The sequence below is a fragment of the Microcaecilia unicolor genome, chromosome 4, assembly GCF_901765095.1.
Source record: "Microcaecilia unicolor chromosome 4, aMicUni1.1, whole genome shotgun sequence".
Classification (NCBI taxonomy): domain Eukaryota; kingdom Metazoa; phylum Chordata; class Amphibia; order Gymnophiona; family Siphonopidae; genus Microcaecilia; species Microcaecilia unicolor.
In genome coordinates this window covers 81143308-81162212 of record NC_044034.1, presented here as the reverse complement: position 1 = coordinate 81162212, position 18905 = coordinate 81143308, and the positions used below count along the sequence as shown (strand labels likewise).

Below are 18905 nucleotides of genomic sequence, written 5' to 3'. Positions count from 1 at the left end.
TAGCTAGACTTGTGAGGGGCGCGCGCAAACCACACTTCATCACAGCGCTCCGCACTACGGCTGGAGGAATAACATATGATCTCCAGGAGATTGCACAAAATTTTTACCAGCATTTTGCAAATTTATATAAAGGGAAGCAAGAGCACATTGGAACCCGGGAGACTATACAGGGGTATTTGAAAGATGTAGGACTAGAGAAAATTTCCACAGACCAAGCAAGCCTCCTCAGTGCCCCGGTGTCAGCCAAAGAACTACAAAAGGCGATAGGCTCGCTGAAATTATATTCAGCACCGGGGCCAGATGGCCTCTCGGGAGAGTTTTATAAACTGCTGAACACACAGGTTGTAGGGCCCTTGACCGAATACCTTAACACGGTGGTAGAAATGGGACATTTCCCCCCACACGCAAACACGGCACTCATAAGTCTGATCCCCAAAAAAGACAGAGATTTACTGAATCCAGGCTCCTACAGACCCATCTCCCTGATTAACGTGGAGATTAAACTCTTATCGCGCATCTTGGCAGAAAGATTAGCGCCTCTGATGCCCTGTCTTGTTCATGAAGATCAGGTAGGCTTCGTCCGGGGACGTCAATCGGTCCTAAACACACGCAAATTGATCCTTGCATTATTGGCTAACTCCCCTCCAGGTACGCAGAAAATGGTGGTAAGTATAGATGCGGAACGTGCATTTGACCAAGTAGAGTGGCCATTCCTGTTTGAAACACTAAGAGACATAGGGTTACATGGGTGATATCTTAACGCGATAGAAACACTTTACTCGCGCCCACAAGCTATGCTTCGAGTCAATGGAGTTAGAACTCCAGGATTCGACATTGGGAGAGGCACTCGTCAAGGCTGCCCTTTGTCTCCACTGCTCTTTCTCTTAACGTTGGAACCCCTCTTAGTGAAGATCAGAGCACAGCGCAGGATAGCGGGGATCGAGATTGGCAGGGGAGAGCTAAAGGTACTTGCTTACGCGGATGATGTAGTGGTACTTCTGAGCGACCCACAGACTTCTTTAGAGTGTCTCCTGCACACTATTACGGAATATGGAGACCTTTCGGGCTATTCCCTTAATAAATCTAAGTCCAAGGCCATAGCTTTAGATGATACACTGCAATCAGACTGGAGAGGTAACTTCCCATTACAATGGGCGACAGGTCAACTGCGATATTTGGGGGTGGTCATCCCTAGGGCCCTGGAGACACTGTATGAGGCAAACATAAGACCCTTATTGACCAAAACTAGACGTCTGCTGAGGCTGTGGGGAGCCTGCCCTTTATCACTCTCGGGCCGAATAGGCCTGTTTAACATGATGATAGCCCCTAAATGGCTATACTTGTTTCAGATGCTGCCCTTATACTTGAAGAGAGGGGAGGAGCGGGCTTTACATTGTGCTGTGCAGACCTTTCTGTGGAACGGGAAGAGACCCAGGCTCCCAATTCATATCCTTCAGAAGCCGAGGCCACAGGGGGGGATGGGATTGCTCAACATAAGATATCTCACCATAGCAAGTGCAATGAGGCACATCAGGGACTGGCTAGTGGGAACAGGCGATTTTTCAGTGATAGCTTTGGAGAAGGCTCTGGTCCCTACGGTGCATTTGGGATGGAGATTGCACGCCCCGGGAGGGGGGTTAAGCACAGGAGAGGGCCAGAACCCATTGGTTACAGCAGCGAGAGCGGCCTGGAAATGGCTATGTAAATGACACAGATTTGATTGGCGGGCCACCCCTTTCTTGCCACTGCATCATAATCCAGATTTCCCAGAAGGCTCCTCATCGGTGGCATTTCGTCGATGGAGGACGCTGGGGATCCAGTATGTATATCAGCTGGTGTCAGATGAAGGGAAATTGAGATCTTTCGCAGACCTACAACAGGAGTTTGGACTCACAGAGAGCGATCGTTTTGCTTATCTTCAGATGAGCCATTATGTTGCAGCTCTGGGATGGATTAATTTGAGTGAGGACGTTCAGGATACCTTGAATACGGCATTGACTTTGGGAGCCCAGAACGCAGTACCGCTCAAATATCACCACAGATTTTTGCAGGACTCGACTGAAGACATAGATTTTCAGGCAAGAGCGCAGAGTTGGGCCAAAGATCTGACACTAGAAGTGACAGCAGAGCTTCTGCGTAATTACTTGACCACCATACGGACACACTCTATCTTCAACCGCTATTGGGAGATGGATTACAAATTTATTCTTAGACTGCATATTTCACCAGCGCGAGCTTTCAAGGCTGGCTTTGGGGACTCAGCTGCATGTCCCTGGTGTGACCACGCTCCAGCAACATTAGGACACATGTTCTGGTCTTGCCATCAAGTGGGATTGTTTTGGTCCCGGGTGCTTGGCGAGACACAGAGGTACTGGGGTCGCCAGATCAAAAGTCAGCCACTGATGTTGTTTGGGGACTATAGGTGGGTTCGTCCTGCCCCTCCAGGCTTTGGGGCTTTCATGCGAAGAACCATACTGATGGGAAAGAGAACCATTTTGTTGCACTGGAGAGAAGAAAAAGGCCCAACTGTGGGAGCATGGAGATCTCAAATGATCGAGTTATTGAACTTAGAAAGACGTGGGATTTCTGACATGTCCTCCAAGGAGGGAGAACACCTGCAGAAGACATGGGCGAACTTTTGGGACACTTTGCAACCCACAGCTCGAAGCAGAATACTAAATTAGGGATGGCGGGCCTCTGTCATTGTTTATTTGTGTGAGATGGCACTTACTCCTGTGTGGGGGGGGGGAGGGGGGGACAGGATGGAGGGTAGGCAAAGAGGAGGGGGGAGGGTAAAAGGCACAATATCTGATAAACTTCACTATGCTGCGTAGTACTTGAGAGTGAATCCTTTTTGAGCCAAAGATTGAGACATAACACATGAACTAATAGAGAGCTATTAGAGGAGGCGGCAGCTGGCGAAGGGCTATAAGAAACAAGGCCCTTTGTGGTAGAACATGCAGAATGGAACTGTGATGCCTCTGATATGACTTTGGCTGTGCTGTTTGACCTGAGCAGCGGAAAGTTGGTGGGGTGCGATACAGATATTAATTAATGTTCACTGTATAGAATGGGGCGGCAGTTGGGTATGGGAGGGGGAGGGATGTTGGGGATAATGGAAAATATATAATGTAAGCACCGCACAGTTGATGTTGTAAGCTTTTCAGGTTACCTGTTCATGTGGATGTGTATACGACGTGCTCTTATAATAATAAACAGATTTAAACATAAATAACATGTAAATCGCAGTGTTAACAGCGGTGAACATGCAGCCCTAATTTTAAGTCAAACGAAAATCCATTCTCTTCACACTGTGCCCATTTTCCGCAATTTAAAGCTTCCTTTAAAACCACCTTCCCTTCCTTCATCAATCAAGAAACTGCTGAGGAAATGCACAGCAACAATATCTGTAATGATATAGAGGGTATAAATGTTTATTTTCACAATACCAAATAAAACTTACAGCAAAGACATAGCAATTTGGTCACTAGGTCAACAATAGCTGTGGACTATTCTAGCATTATAACCTATTAAGATGGCTAAACTTATAATTATTTGCCGTTTGGCCAAATACAAAAAGTAAGTCTTTGGTACCAAGGTGAAAATTAATCATATATTATGCCAGTTCTGGATGCTAAATTCACAAAATACAAAAAGTAAGTCTTTGGTACCAAGGTGAAAATTAATCATATATTATGCCAGTTCTGGATGCTAAATTCACAAAATGGCTCACTCACTGCTCTTAACCTTATATTATCATTAAAAATTTCCAAGAAACTATTCTATATTTTAAAACAGTTACTCTGAAAATGAATGAAATTGGTTTCATCCTGACTAATAAAATATCATTAACAAATACTATGGGGTCCTATACCATCTCCAGTAAAAGGAATTTTTTTTTTTAATGGAAATGGCGGTGCAGTAAGTTTAACACTTGCCACATGGCCATTTCAAGCAGCAACCATGCCTGGTAAGCCCACAGCACTAAAAAAGTCTAAATAAAGTTTTGAAGCCAGAAATGCCATGCGGTGAAATTTGGCACTACTGCTGGGCTTCCGTCGTAGCCCAGTGGTAGGGCCGAATCACTGTGTGCCAAGTCCGCAGTAGCCCTACTGCAACTTGGTAAAAGGACCCCTATAAGAGATATAACCACTGGTCCAAACATACAAAATAGCAAAATCAGAAAAAAGTTGACTTCATACCTGTCAAACGAGTGAAACTGCATTGGCAGAATATTATGAGCTTCTCTCTTTAATGCTGGATCTGGATAAGGGACCGGATCAGGTCCACACACTGCAATTTCAACAGGGGCTGCCACAAGGCTTTTTAGAATTTCTTTAACATTGATGCCTTTAGTTTGGCTGATGCTGGATATTGATGATGCAGGCTTTAGTAGTTCACTGGGACTCTCAGTTAAACTCTCTTGTGACTTCTTTACCTCAGAAGACAAGGTAGACAACAGTTCACTCATACCATCAGGGCACGTACTTGTTTCTAAGTCTGTTCCATTCAAGATGCTGGATATTTGCTCTTCTCCAATTCCAGAGTCTGTGTGAGGAATGCAACTTTCCAAATGAATATCTTCAGTTGGTGTTAGAGTTTCTTTTTCTTTTATATCTGGAAACATAGCAGGCGTCTCTAACAATCAAATGAAAAAACAGTTATAAATATTAATATTTAAATTAAATTAATGCTAAAATAACTACAGTAACTAACATATTATTTGCAAACAAGATAAGAGCATAAGAGTAACCATACTGGGTCAGACCAATGGTCCATCTAGCCCAGTATCCTGTTTTCCAAACAGTGGCCAAGCCAGATCACAAGTACCTGGCAGAAACCCAAATTGTACATATCCCAGGGCAAGCAGTTGCTTCTCATGTCTGTCTCAATAGCAGACTATGACATTTTCCTCCAGAAATTTGTCCAAACCTTTTTTAACTGAGTGGAGTGGAGGAGTGGCCTAGTGGTTAGGGCACCGGTCTTGCAATCCAGAGGTGGCCGGTTCAAATCCTGCTGCTGCTCCTTGTGATCTTGGGCAAGTCATTTAACCCTCCATTGCCTCAGGTACAAACTTAGATTGTGAGCCCTCCTAGGACAGAGAAATATCCAGTGTACCTGAATGTAACTCACCTTGAGCTACTACTGAAAAAGGTGTGAGCAAAATCTAAATAAATAAATAAAAACCGCTGTTAGCACATCCTCTGGCAAAGAGTTCCACAGCTTAACTATTCATTGAGTGAAAAAATATTTCCTCCAATTTGTTTTAAAAGTATTTCCATGTAACCTCCCTCAAGTATCCTCTAGTCTTTGTACTTTTGGAATGAGTAAAAAATTGATTTACTTCTACTTGTTCTACACCACTCAGGATTTTATAGACCTCAATCATATCTCTCCTCATCTGTCTTTTTTCCAAACTGAAGAGCCCAAACTTCTTTAGCCTTTCCTCATATGAGAGGAGTTCCATCCACTTTATCGTTTTGGTCGCTCTTCTTTGAACCTTTTCTAATTCCGCTAGATCTTTTTTTGAGATCCTACGACCAGAACTGAACGCAATACTCAAGGTGTGGACGCACCACAGAATGGCATTATAGTATTTTCGGTCTTATTCACCATCCCTTTCCTAATAACTCCTAGCATCCTGTTTGCTTTTTTGGCCACCGCCGCACATTGAGCAGAAGATTTCAGCGTATTATCTACAACGACACCCAGACCTTTTTCTGGAGTGCTGACCCACCCCCCCCCCCCCCAGGTGGACCCTGGCATCATGTAACTATGATTTTGATTATTCTTTCCAATGTGCATCACCTTGCATTTATCCACATTAAATTTCATCTGCCATTTGGATGCCCAGTCTTCCAATTTCCTAAGGTTTTCCTGCAATTTTTCACAGTCAGCACGTGTTTTAACAACCTTGAACAGTTTTGTATCATCAGCAAATTTGATCACCCCACTCGTCATTCCAATTTCCATATCATTTATAAATATGTTAAATAGTACCCAGTACAGATCCTTGCAGCACTCCACTGTTCAGATATAACAGACATCATCCATCAGTGAACATTATGAAAAAACAATTGTATTTAATGCACAGTAACAATTTATAAAACTATTAGAAAAGTAACGACAGACAAAAATCTTTATTTTCATTCTTCTTCTTTTTAATGTGTATGTATCATGCCTCTTAGAACTGCAGAACAACCCATGCATCTTACCTTTCCCCAAGATCAGTGGCCAGGAGGCACACAAACACACAGCGTGTTTTTTGTAGCAACAAAGGTGCCAGTACTCAAAACTCAAATGACAGGCCACCCTTCAGGGGTGGGGTGATCACTGAGGCCCCCTACTACCAGTCATAGAATCTATGACAAGGCAGAATTGGTGTGTAGAGGCCGAACTCTTTCATTAAAACTTAGGGATCATGGGTCAATTTTAGCAGACAATGTGAAAAGTGCTGGTATTCAGTACCCCCTCACATGCATACACATATAGAGATATAGGTATACATCTTAAGTGAAAGAGTATGGAAAACTAAACATTAGATCATTAGATAACAACATATTTATCAGTAATTGCCTTACATATAAAATAATTTTAAAAAAGTGGTCCTTTTATATATCTATACCTGTATCTATATATGTGTGTATATCCATCTGCCTATAGATATGGAATTTTTGTTTTCAATATTTTCCTTTGTTGCAAAAATTAGCATTATTCAGTTCATTTTAACTTGTGCAATTGTGTTTGCAGAGATAGTGAGGTTGCATTTATAAATAACATAAAACTTTGTGATACTGAGCAGTACTCCTCCACTCTCACCTGACTGCCACCCGCTAGCAACATTTCTGGGGAGAACACTTACTTATACACTTTCATCGCCAAATCCTGACTTTTCACTTTCAAACTGCTGCATCATATGCCTAGAATAGCCTTCCTAAGTTGGTGCCCATGTCTATTGTCCAGCCCTGGGGTGGGCAACCTTTATATACAGACAGATTCATGAATATTAGTACTATCCCTAGTGAGCCACAATATTACATCATGTTGGAAATGCACAGAACTTCATAGATCTTCTGTGACAAATAAGTACACATTTAACTAAAAATGATGGAAATAAACTTTGCATGGCTATTCTGAAAATATTTGCAAAATACAGTATTTAAAAATCACCAACACTCTGGATAACGGTGTTTTCTTTGTATACTTCACAGTCTCACAGGCCACATAAAATTCAATGGCAGGCTGCAAGTTGCCCACCCCTGCTCTAGCCATATTCAAGCCTCTCCTGACTCTGAGGTAGCTTTTAAATTGTAAAAACAAGCTCTTCCCCATTACAACACTGTCAATGCTAACTATATTCACTGTAACAAATTTCTTGAAATTTCTTTTTTGTTTTCTCTTTGTGTCTTGTTATTAGACTGATAGCTCCACAAATAATGGTGCACTCATCTTGTAACACTACAGAATAGTAGCAGTAAATACCAGGGAACAAATTAGTGGTTCTTGCATACTTATTTTGAAAACCTTTTCATAAAGCAAAAGAAAATTCTCAAAGAAAACTATTATTACACATAAAAAGAAATACAAGTTGATTATGAAAATGAATCTGAGCACTCATATTAAATAGTTATACAATAGTCAGCTAAATTAAAAAAAAAACTTCAGCTGCAAACTACATTGTTAGTTATGAAGAAGCAAGAAATTCAGCTAAATGTAACTGGCAAAGGATAAAATTAGGCGGTAAACTTTGGCGCACAGTTATATTTCCTTAAGAAGGAAAACTAGCAGTGAAAAAGGCTGGCTAACTTTCTCTTGCTGATTCAAACCTGTCTCAGGATTGCACACCTTAAGCCCCTCAGTGCAACTGGATTTTCAAATGAAAATGCTTTCATAAAATGCATATGATTTACTCAATAAAATCACAATTCTCTTCTGAAGCATTAAGAACACTGGCTCTTTCAGAGGTAATAGCTAGCAAATTATTGAAACTCATTTCTGACAGGAATTCCTTGTGCAAAACAATAATGCTTCAACTTTTGTAAAATACTGCAATAAGACTTATAAGGAGCAAATAAGTGGGATAACATAAAGCGAAGGTACTTACCTCTAGCAGGTATTCTCCGGGGACAGCATGCTTCACATTCTCACAAGTTGATAGACAATCTGCATCACCCAGAATTTGGCATGTTAGCCAGTATAGAAAAAAGTTTGAGAACCTTCTGGGGTGCGAACCACGTCCCACCGCACATGCGTGGAGCACCTTCCAACTTGCAGCACATCTGCTTCACTTCAGTTTAACACAACAGCATAAAAATAAAACAAATTACAAAGAAACAACTCCAAGGGGAGGTGGGCAGGTTTGAGAGAATGTGAAGCCTGCTGTCCTCGCAGAATGCCTGCTACAGGTAAGGATCTTCGCTTTCTCCGAGGACAAGCAGGCTTCCAATTCTCACAAGAGGGGAATCCCTAGCATCCAGGTTCACCCAACACAACAAACAATGGTCAATTGGGCCTCATAATGGCGAGGACTAAACGCAGAAACAAAACACAACTAGATGAAGATGCAGCCTGGAACAGAATAAAAACAGGCCTAGGAGGGTGGAGTTGGATTCTAGACCCAAAACAGGTTCTGCAACACTGACTGCCCAAACCGACTGTCGTGTCGGGTATCCTGCTCAAGCCAGTAGTGAGATGTGAATGTGTGGACTGAAGACCATGTCGCAGCCTTGCAAATCTCTTCAATGGAGGCCAACTTTGTGGGCCACTGACACAGTCATGGCTCTGACATTGTGAGCAGTGACATGACCCAGCTTGGGCATAAGCGAAGGAAATGCAATCTGCTAGCCAATTGGAAATGGTGTGTTTACCGATGGCGACTCACCTCCTATTGGGATCAAAAGAAACAAACTGGGCTGACTGTCTGAAGGGCTTCATCCATTCCATGTAAAAGGCCAATGCTCTCTTGCAGTCCAAGATGTGAAAGCTGCTTTTGCCAGGGTGGGCATGAGGTTGGGGAAAGAATCGACTGATTCAGATGGAACTCCAACACCACATTCGGCAGGAACTTAGGGTGCATGCGGAGGACTACTCTTTTGTGACGAAACTTAGTATAAGGTGCATCCACTAGTAAGGCTTGAAGCTCACTGACCCTACGAGCTCAAGTAACAGCCATCAAGAAAGTGACCTTCCAGGTCAACTACTTCAAATGGATGGAATTCAGAGGCTCAAAAGGAGCTTTGATCAGCTGGGTGAGAACGACGTTGAGATCCCATGACGCTGGTGGAGGTCTGACAGGGGGCTTCGACAGAAGCAAACCTCTCATAAAGGGAACAACAAGAGGCTGTCCAGAGATAGGCCTACCTTCTACACGTTGATGATATGCACTAATTGAACTAAGGTGAATACTTACAGAGTTGGTCTTAAGACCAGATTCTGATAAGTGTAGATGGTATTCAAGCAGAGTCTGTGTAGGGCAAGAAAGGGGATCTATGGCCTTGCTTTCACACCAGATGGCAAACATCCTCCATTTAAAACAGTAACACCTCTTAGAGGAATCTTTTCTGGATACCAGCAAGACCCAGGAGACACCCTATGAAAGACCCAAGGAAGTGAATTCTAGGCTCTCAACAGTCAGCCAGAGACTGGAGGTTGGGATACAGAAATGACCCCTTGTTCTGAATGATGAGGATCAGAAAACACTCCAATCTCCACGGTTCTTGGAGAACAATTCCAGAAGAGGGAACCATATCTGCCTCGGACAGTATGGCATGATCAGAATCATGGTTCTGTTGTCTTGCTTGAGTTTCAACAAAGTCTTTCCCACTAGAGGTATGGGAGGATACACATACAGGAGGCCTGTCCCCTAATGAACAAGGAAGGCATCTGACGCTAGTCTGTTGTGGGCCTGAAGCCTGGAACAGAACTGAGGGACAAGTTGAGTGGCAAAAAGATCCACCGAGGGGGTAACATGGTAACATAGTAGATGACGGCAGAAAAAGACTTGCACGGTACATCCAGTCTGCCCAACAAGATAAACTCATGTGTATACCTTACCTTGATTTGTACCTGTCTTTTTCAGGGCACAGACCGTATAAATCTGCCCACCACTATCTTCACCTCCCAACCACCAACCCCTCTTCCCCCCACCAGCTCCGCCACCCAATTTTGGCTAAGCTTCTGAGGATCCATTCCTTCTGAACAGGATTCCTTTATGTATATCCCTCGCATGTTTGAATTCCGTTACCGTTTTCATCTCCACCACCTCCCGTGGGAGGGCATTCCAAGCATCCACCACTCTCTTTGTGAAAAAATACTTCCTGACATCTTTTTTGAGTCTGCCCCCCTTCAATCTCATTTCATGTCCTTTCGTTCTACTGCCTTCCCATCTCTGGAAAAGATTTGTTTGCGGATTAATACATTTCAAATATTTGAACGTCTGTATCATATCACCCCTGTTCCTCCTTTCCTCCAGGGTATACATGTTCATGTCAGCAAGTCTCTCCTCATATGTCTTGGAACGCAAATCCCATACCATTCCATAGCTTTTCTTTGCACCACTTCAATATTTTTTTTACATCCGTAGCAAGGTACGGCCTCCAAAACTGAACACAATACTCCAGGTGGGGCCTCACCAACGACTTGTACAGGGGCATCAACACTTCTTTTCTTCTGCTGGTCACACCTCTCTCTATACAGCCTAGCAACCTTCTCGCTATGGCCACCGCCTTGTCACACTGTTTCGTCGCCTTCAGATCCTCGGATACTATCACCCAAAGATCCCTCTCCCCCTCAGTACATATCAGACTCTCACCGCCTAACACATAAGTCTCTCGTGGGTTTCTACTCCCTAAGTGCATCACACTTGGAAGATCTTGCGGGCTACGCCCATGTTCAGAGACCACTCATGAAGTTGCATTGTCCTGCTCACTCTGTCGGCCAGGCCGTTGTTCACACCTGCCAGATAAGTGGCCTGGAGAAACATGCTGTGATGGCGTGCCCAGATCCACATCTGGATGAGTTCCTGACACGTAAGGCAAGAACCAGTGCCCCCCTGCTTGTTGGTGTAATACAACGCAACCTGATTGTCTGTTTGAATTAGAATAATTTGATTGGACAGCCGATCTCTGAAAGCCTTTAGAGCATTCCAGATCACTCGGAGCTCCAGAAGGTTGATCTGAAGATTTGTTTCTTGGAGGGATCAAGCTCCTTGGGTGTGAAGCCCATGTATGTGAGCTCCAAATCCCAGGAGAGAGGCATCTGTCATCAGCACTTTCTGTGGCTGATGAATTTTGAATGGTAGTCCCAAAATCAGACTAGACCGAATTGTCAACCATTGAAGAGAGCGCACAAGCTCCAGGGACACTCAGATGACATCCTCCAGACTTCCTGTGGCTTGGTATCACTGAGAAGCAAGGGTCCATTGAGCAGATCTCATGTGAAGATGTGCCAAGGGTGTAACGTATACTGGGGAAGCCATGTGGCCCAACAATCTCAACATCTGCCAAGCTGTGACCTGCTGCGATGTCCGAACCCTGGACACAAGGGAGAGAAGGATGACCGCACACACCTTTGGGAGGAAGGCTCAGATATTCTTTGTGTCGAGCAGGGCTCCTATAAACTCCAATTGTTGAACTGGATGAAGATGGGGTAGTTTATTACAAACCCTAGTAGTTCCAGCACCTGAATAATCATTTGCATTGACTCCTGAGCACCGTTCGAAAAGGTGCTCTTCACTAGCCAATCATCGAGATAAGGAAACACATACACTCCAAGCTTGTGTAGCGATGCTGTGACATACGCCATGCGCCCTCCCTGCCCATTTTCAAGTCCTTACTCAAAGCCCATCTCTTCTCCCTTGCTTTTGGCACCTAACCACCTCCCCCCATTCATGATACCTACACTGACTACATAGTTTGTAACCTTTAGATTGTAAGCTCTCTTGAGCAGGGACTGTTCTTCCCCATGTTTAAACTTGTACAGCGCTGCGTAACCCTGGCAGTGCTATAGAAATGCTAAGTAGTAGTAGTAGTACTACCGCTAGACATTTTGTAAAAACCCTGGGAGCTGACACAAGGCCAAAGGACAATACGTGGTACTGAATGTGATGTGTTCCCAGCCAAAATTGAAGATACTTCCTGTGAGCTGGAAGTATATGGATATGAGTGTATGCATCCTTTAAGTTCAGAGAGCCTAGCCAATCATTTTTCTGAATCATAGGAATAAAGGTGCCTAGGGAAACCATTCTGAACTTTTCTCGGACTACGAATTTGTTCAGGGCCCTCAGGTCTAGGATGGGACGCATCCCCCCCTGTATTTTTCTGTACAAGGAAGTACCTGGAATAGAATCCCTGCCCTTCTTGCCCTGGTGGAACGGGTTCGACCATGTGGGCCTTTGGAAGGGCAGACAGTTCCTCTGCAAGTACCTGCTTGTGCTGAGAGCTGAATGAATAAGTTCTCAGTGGGCAATTTGGAGGTTTGGATAACAGATTGAGGGTGTATCCTAACTGGACTATTTGAAGAACCCATCGGTCAGAGGTTATAAGAGGTTACCTTTGGTGAAAAAATTTTAACCTCCCTCCAACAGGCAAGTCATCCAGCATGGACACGTTCACTGCAGTTATGCTCTGCTAGAGCCAGTCAAAAGCTCAACCCTTGCTTTTGCTGGGGAGCAGCAGGGGCCTTGGGCGCATGCTGCACATGAGAATGAGCATGCTGGGGCTGAGCCTGAGCAGACTGGCGAGCTGCAGGATCATACCTACGCTTGGAGTAGGAATAGGAAGCACTCTATGACCCACCAAAATACCTCCTGGATGAGGAGGTGGCTGCAGAAGACGTCTGGCAGGAGAGAGAAGACATAGCCTTAGTGTGCTTTTTGATCTGGTCAGCAACCTCTTCAACATTCTCCGAAAAGATTATCTCCCTGGCAAGGGGCATTCGCCATTCTCTGCTGGACTGAATGGTCCAGGTCAGAACACAGCCAGGAGAGTCTGCGCATTGCTATACCCTGGTCAGAGATTCAGGATGCCACGTCAAAAGTATCGTAAGTGCCCCTTGCCAGTAATTGTGTCACACCTTCTGCTGCTTGACCAACTGGTAAGAAGGCTTGGCCTGCTCCTGATGGAGCGCATCGACCAAGTCCAACAGCTGCCTCACCAAGTTCCGCAAGTACACGCTGGTGAAGAGCTGGTATGACTGGATACAAGCGATGAGCATAGTGGCCTGATACATCTTTCTTCCAAAAGAGTCCAGGGTTCAAGCTTCTCTGCCTGGGGGAGCCGAGGCATAGTCCTTAGTACTCCTGGCTTTTTTGAGAGCAGCATCCACCACCATGGAATTGTGGGGTAACTGAGACCTCACCAACCCAGGTTCTCCGTGGATCCGATGTTGGGTATCAATCTTCTTGGGGACCACAAAGACAGAGGGGAAGTTCAGTTCTGTACAAGGACTGCCTTGAGTACCTCGTGGAGAGGAGCTGTCACTGCCTCCTTAGGTGGAGAGGTGTAGTCCAGGACCTTGAGCATCTTGGCCCTGGGATCATCATCCACTTCTACGGGGAATGGAATGGCCTCTGCCATTTCCCGTACAAAGGAAGTAAAGGACAAACTCTCAGGTGGAGACGGTCTCCTCTCAGGTGGAGTGGAAGGCTCAGAGGGGATCCCATAAGATTCATTGGAGGAAAAGTACCTGGGATCCTCTTCTGATACCCATGAGCGCTCCTCTTCAGTATCAGACAGCACTTCCCTCAAGGATGTCCGAGACTGGGCCCACCCCGACGTGGAGGACCCATGTCCTTGGGAACAGTGTCGAGAAGCTGGCTACTGCCTTGACTCCGGGGAAGCTTTCTCCACCAATGTCGTAGGAGAACCGGCTTGGGTGGCAATTGACACCGGAGCCGTAAGCGACGCTGGTGCCGGGGGCCAGATGGGGCAGCAGCAGAAGGCTTGGCAGGTGCAGGTACCCCCGATGCCAATACACATCGCTGCATCAAGCTCTCCACGAGCTCAGGCAGCAGGGCCTGGATACGCTCGTCGATACCTGCCATCAGCAAAGGCTGAGGGACCGGTGTGGGGTCTGGTTGCCGAACTGCCTGAGGTGCAGGATCTCGGAGGCTGGGAGACAGACGCATTGGCACCTCTTGGATGGAGGGGGGGGGGGGCGGTCCTCCTGGTGTCGACACTTCTCGGGTGCTGAGTCCCTCGGCATCCTGGAGCTCCAGGCACCATGTGTTGAGGAATATCGGTGTTGGTGCTTCTTGGCCTTCACCTTATGCACTTCATCCAAACTCCTTGGTGCCAATGAGGACAACGTCGAATCCTCATGTTGCCTCAGTGTCGGGTCCGACAATGGCCGGTCCTGGGGTCATGCATAGCAGGAGACCTTGAAGAAGGTGACCCACTTGATGCCTCAGAGCTCCCAGTGTCTCGGGGTCTCGCAGCAGCCATCCCTACCTGGACTCTCGATGCTTCCTTTGATGTATATGTCGCTGACCTCAATGTCGAAAAACCAGACCGAGCTCTAAAAAGTTTCTCTCATTGAGCTTCTCGGTAAAATTTTTGTCCTTCTTCATACGAAGGCAAAGGACAGAATTTGCTGGGCTATGGTCAGGCCCAAGGCACTGAATACACCAAAAATGTGTATCAGTACCCGAGATGGTCCGGTTGCACCAGGAGCAATGCTTGAAGCCATTGGGAGCCTTCAATGACATGGAAAGGAAAATGGCTCTGGCAAAATCAAAAGTAGTGATTGTGCCTGAAAAAAGGAAAACCACTCGATATTAGGGCAAAATAGATCTTATTAAACTGGATTCTTATAAATAGATACTTCTACCCATACAATCCAGATTTAATCTCCTTCAGATCTTTGATATAATAGAGTCCATTTTCAAAATACACAGCTCATAACACATTCTCTATCATAGTTGTATCACAGATATTTCAGGATCCATTCATATGTTTATCCAAGAACCTCAGTGATGTTAATCGCTATCCTTTTAAAATACAGCGATTTCAACAACATCCAACTCTTCACCGGTTCTTTTTTTCTTTCTTTATTTCTTTTTTTCTTAACTTTAGAAAACTATATATATATATATATTTTTTTTTTTTTTTACGTTACTTATCTTTTCAATTTATTACATTTGTCGGACCCAGGGGATCATCTGCCCGACAAGCACGTTTTGCCCACCATGGGCTGTCTCGAGGACATTCCCCTGCAATGTAAATCGAAAAATATTAATGATCTCCCCAGACTTCAGTATTCAACCTACATCCAGAGAGTGTCCAAAACCTGAGCTAAACTCACCCCGTGTTTCTTATAGCGCCAGCTCAGCAAAAGTTATAAGCTAAGATGGTGCTGGCGTTTTTTGAACCCATTAATATCCGCTACAAAAAAATGCCGGCGCCATCTTAGCTTATAACGTTTGCTGAGCTGGCGCTATAAGAAACACGGGGTGAGTTTAGCTCAGGTTTTGGACACTCTCTGGATGTAGGTTGAATACTGAAGTCCCGGGAGATCATTAATATCTTTCGATTTACATTGCAGGGGAATGTCCTTGAGACAGCCCATGGTGGGCGAAACATGCATGTCGGGCAGATGATCCCCTGGGTCCGACAAATGTAATAAATTGAAAAGATAAGTAACGTTAATATATATATATATATATATATATATATATATATATATATATATATATATATATATATATATGTGGCTTTCTAAAGTTAAGAAAAAAGAAATAAAGAAAGAAAAAAAGAACCGGTGAAGAGTTGGATGTTGTTGAAATCGCTGTATTTTAAAGGGATAGCGATTAACATCACTGAGTTTCTTGAATAAACATATGAATGGATCCTGAAATATATGTGATATAACTATGATAGAGAATGTGTTATGAGCTGTGTATTTTGAAAAAGGACTTTATTATATCAAAGATCTGAAGGAGATTAAATCTGGATTGTACGGGTAGAAGTATCTGAAAAAAGGAAAAGGCATAAAAATAATAAACCCATCCAGGCAGGTCTAAATGGAACCCACGACGAAAAAACAAAGAAAACAAACGCGGGAACAAAAACTCAGAAGTTAACAGGTTTTTTTTTTTTTTTACTTTTTATATAATAAAAGAAAATAAGAACAAAAAAGGCACGATGACGGCTCTTCATGGGCGTGTGAGGAGCAACGAAAAGCGCAGCTGCTTCCTCTTGCGGAAAAGGACAAACTGAAGTGAAGCGGATGTGATGCGGGCAGGAAGATGTTCCACGCATGCACGGTGGGATACGGCTCGCGCCCCAGAAGGCTCTCAAACTTTTTTCTATACTAGCTAACTTACCAAATCCTGGGTGACGCGGATTGTCTACCCACTTGTAAGAATTGGAAGTCTGCTTGTCCTCGGAGAACTCCATTATTTTCAAGAGAAAAACTGAATTCTGCTATTATATAGAATTTAAAATATTAATCTTGATTCATAAGATTTTTCATTCAGGTATTCCGACTTCACTCTTCGAATATCTTATCTTCAAATATCTTATACCTTACACATCTCCCAGAATGCTACAATCATCGCCATCAGAATTTACTAATTGTCACTTTATTTAGACATATCCATTTACAATCTATTTATGACTATTTTTTGTGTCCCTGAGCCAACTAGGGAATCCTCTACATAATTATTTATTATGATTATTAAACTGTTATTCTTTAAAACTAAACTGAAGACTTTTTAAAAATTTTGAGTACCTTTTAATTTAGATATTAATAGTGGGACTATGCAGGACGGTGGACCACATTAAGCTATGGCATGGATCAAAAGAATTTAAGCTCCTTTAAAAATAAACTGTAATCTTTCTTTTCATTTATTTCTCCCTCTCTCATTTCAGAATTGCATATTTTTGTAAACCGCTATTGTTGTCCTTTCCCCAATAGTGCAGTGCTTCCCAATCTTTTTGTGGCTGTGACCCTATGATTGCAGCCAAATAAAATTGTGTGACACCTCCCCTCCTGGAGGTGCAGAATAATGATGCACCTATGGACAGCCCACCTGGGTCATGACCTCAAATGCAGAATGTGTGACCCCATTTGGAGGTCTCGACCCACACTTAGTGAAGCTCTGTAACAGCAGTATATCAAGTTATAAATAAACTGTAAACTGAAGTATCAAAAATTGCACTTTACCTGTGCTGGTTGGTGAATTTATCTCTTGTCTGATGTTTCTATTGGTCTGCCCTGTTGATCTTGTAGTTTCTCTTTGAGGTTCTAGTATGTCACGGTATTTAGACACCATCAGAACAGAAATAAAGTAAACAACAGCCAAAGCTAAAAACTGAGCTTGTTTACTGTCATCCTATTAGGAGAAAACAACAGAAACATATTCTCACTAAAGGGAACATGCACAAAGAAAGTACAAAAAGTAATGGACAAATTGTTTCAAATTAACTTTTCCAATTTTAAATCTTAATTGAAAGATTATGGTAAACTAATTGTTGTACAGAATTTTTATTACATAACCCAATATTTATAATTGACTTGCCGAGAAAAGAGGAAAAAGGTTCAATGGACTCAGAAAAATAAACTGCATATGATTTTTCAATGCAACCATTACAATGAATTAATCTCTTTACAATACATCAAAAATAGGGCCCTTCAACTAGAGAAAGAGAACTGAGAAAGGATAACAGAGAAACGTACTAGTGATCTGAAGATTTATTTACAGTATCAAACAGTATGAGGACAAGGAACACTCTAGGAACTAACCCCACTGTTTACTAAGCCACACTAGTGGTAGAAGGCAACAATGCCAACATAACCCATTCAAAGTGAATGGGCTGTGTCAGCATTAGCTTGGCTTAGTAAACAGCGGGATAAGCGCTAGCAAACTAAAAACTTGCTCCCATCAATATACAATTCAGCTATGGAATTTAATGAGGGAATACACAGTCTAGACATCTGAGTTTTCAAGGAGCGCCCAGCAAGAAATTGCCCTACTCATGGAATCTGATGCATAAATCTTAGCAGTACATTAACAAAGGGCTGTGTAACTGGTGTTGCCGCACAGGCCACAAATATGGAGGGGTGTAAAAATTGTTCCCAGCCCACCATCTTCCCTCATTGTCAGTGGCAAAGCAGGCAGGGCGGTGAGCTGCTAGTTGGCAAATCACACAGGGCAAAACAATAGCTCAGTATGGTCCCACCTCCTGTTGACCAGTTTTTGCCAGTGTAAAAGAGAGAATGTTGGGCTTGATGGAATTTTGGTCTGACATAGGCAAATTAGACACAAGCCAAAGGCTCAAGACAAGAGGGGACCCTGTCAAATATCCTCTGTATAAGTCCTACCCAGTAAACAAATTATGTCATTAGTCTAAGGGCAGGGTAGGGGAACAGTGCTTATTAGGCATGGAAGTATTTTTAAAGATTCACATTCGCATGATGTAATTAAATCTAGAGGCTAACATACTGCTCTTCAGACAGATGTGAATGTTTAAAAACATATTTATATTATTATGATAGGGGCCCAATACGCTTGTTTGCCTAGGATCCATCAAAGGGTTAATGCTGCCCTATCTTACATAATACAGCACGTTATATTATTATGAATTGAATTATAGAACATGATCTTTTAAACTCAGAGTATGCTGAAAATCTGGGATATGACAACTATTACCTATGTAAAACCTGTCACATAGGGTCTGATTTTATAACATATCATTTAGGTAAGAAGCCCAAAAGGCGCCTATGTGCATTTATGAAACAAGATCTCAGAAAGTGACACACACATTTATACGTGCTGTGAACTTGGCTTGAATATGTTCATGTATTCTACTCATATACCCATATATTTAACAAAATACATATATATATATATATCGATTCTAAAACTCACGTTTTGGCCAGTTTTAATATCCATGGAACCAAGATCC

General features: G+C 43.3%; 1 protein-coding gene across 1 annotated transcript in view; it reads right to left on the bottom strand.

Annotated features, from left to right (window-relative positions):
• NBEA (neurobeachin) overlaps positions 1–18905 on the bottom strand; it is a 1994973-nt gene that overhangs the window by 1104419 nt on the left and 871649 nt on the right. Inside the window, 2 exon segments of the mRNA XM_030200381.1 lie at positions 4203–4638; positions 17164–17332. Of these exon segments, the coding sequence (XP_030056241.1) occupies positions 4203–4638; positions 17164–17332 (605 nt within the window).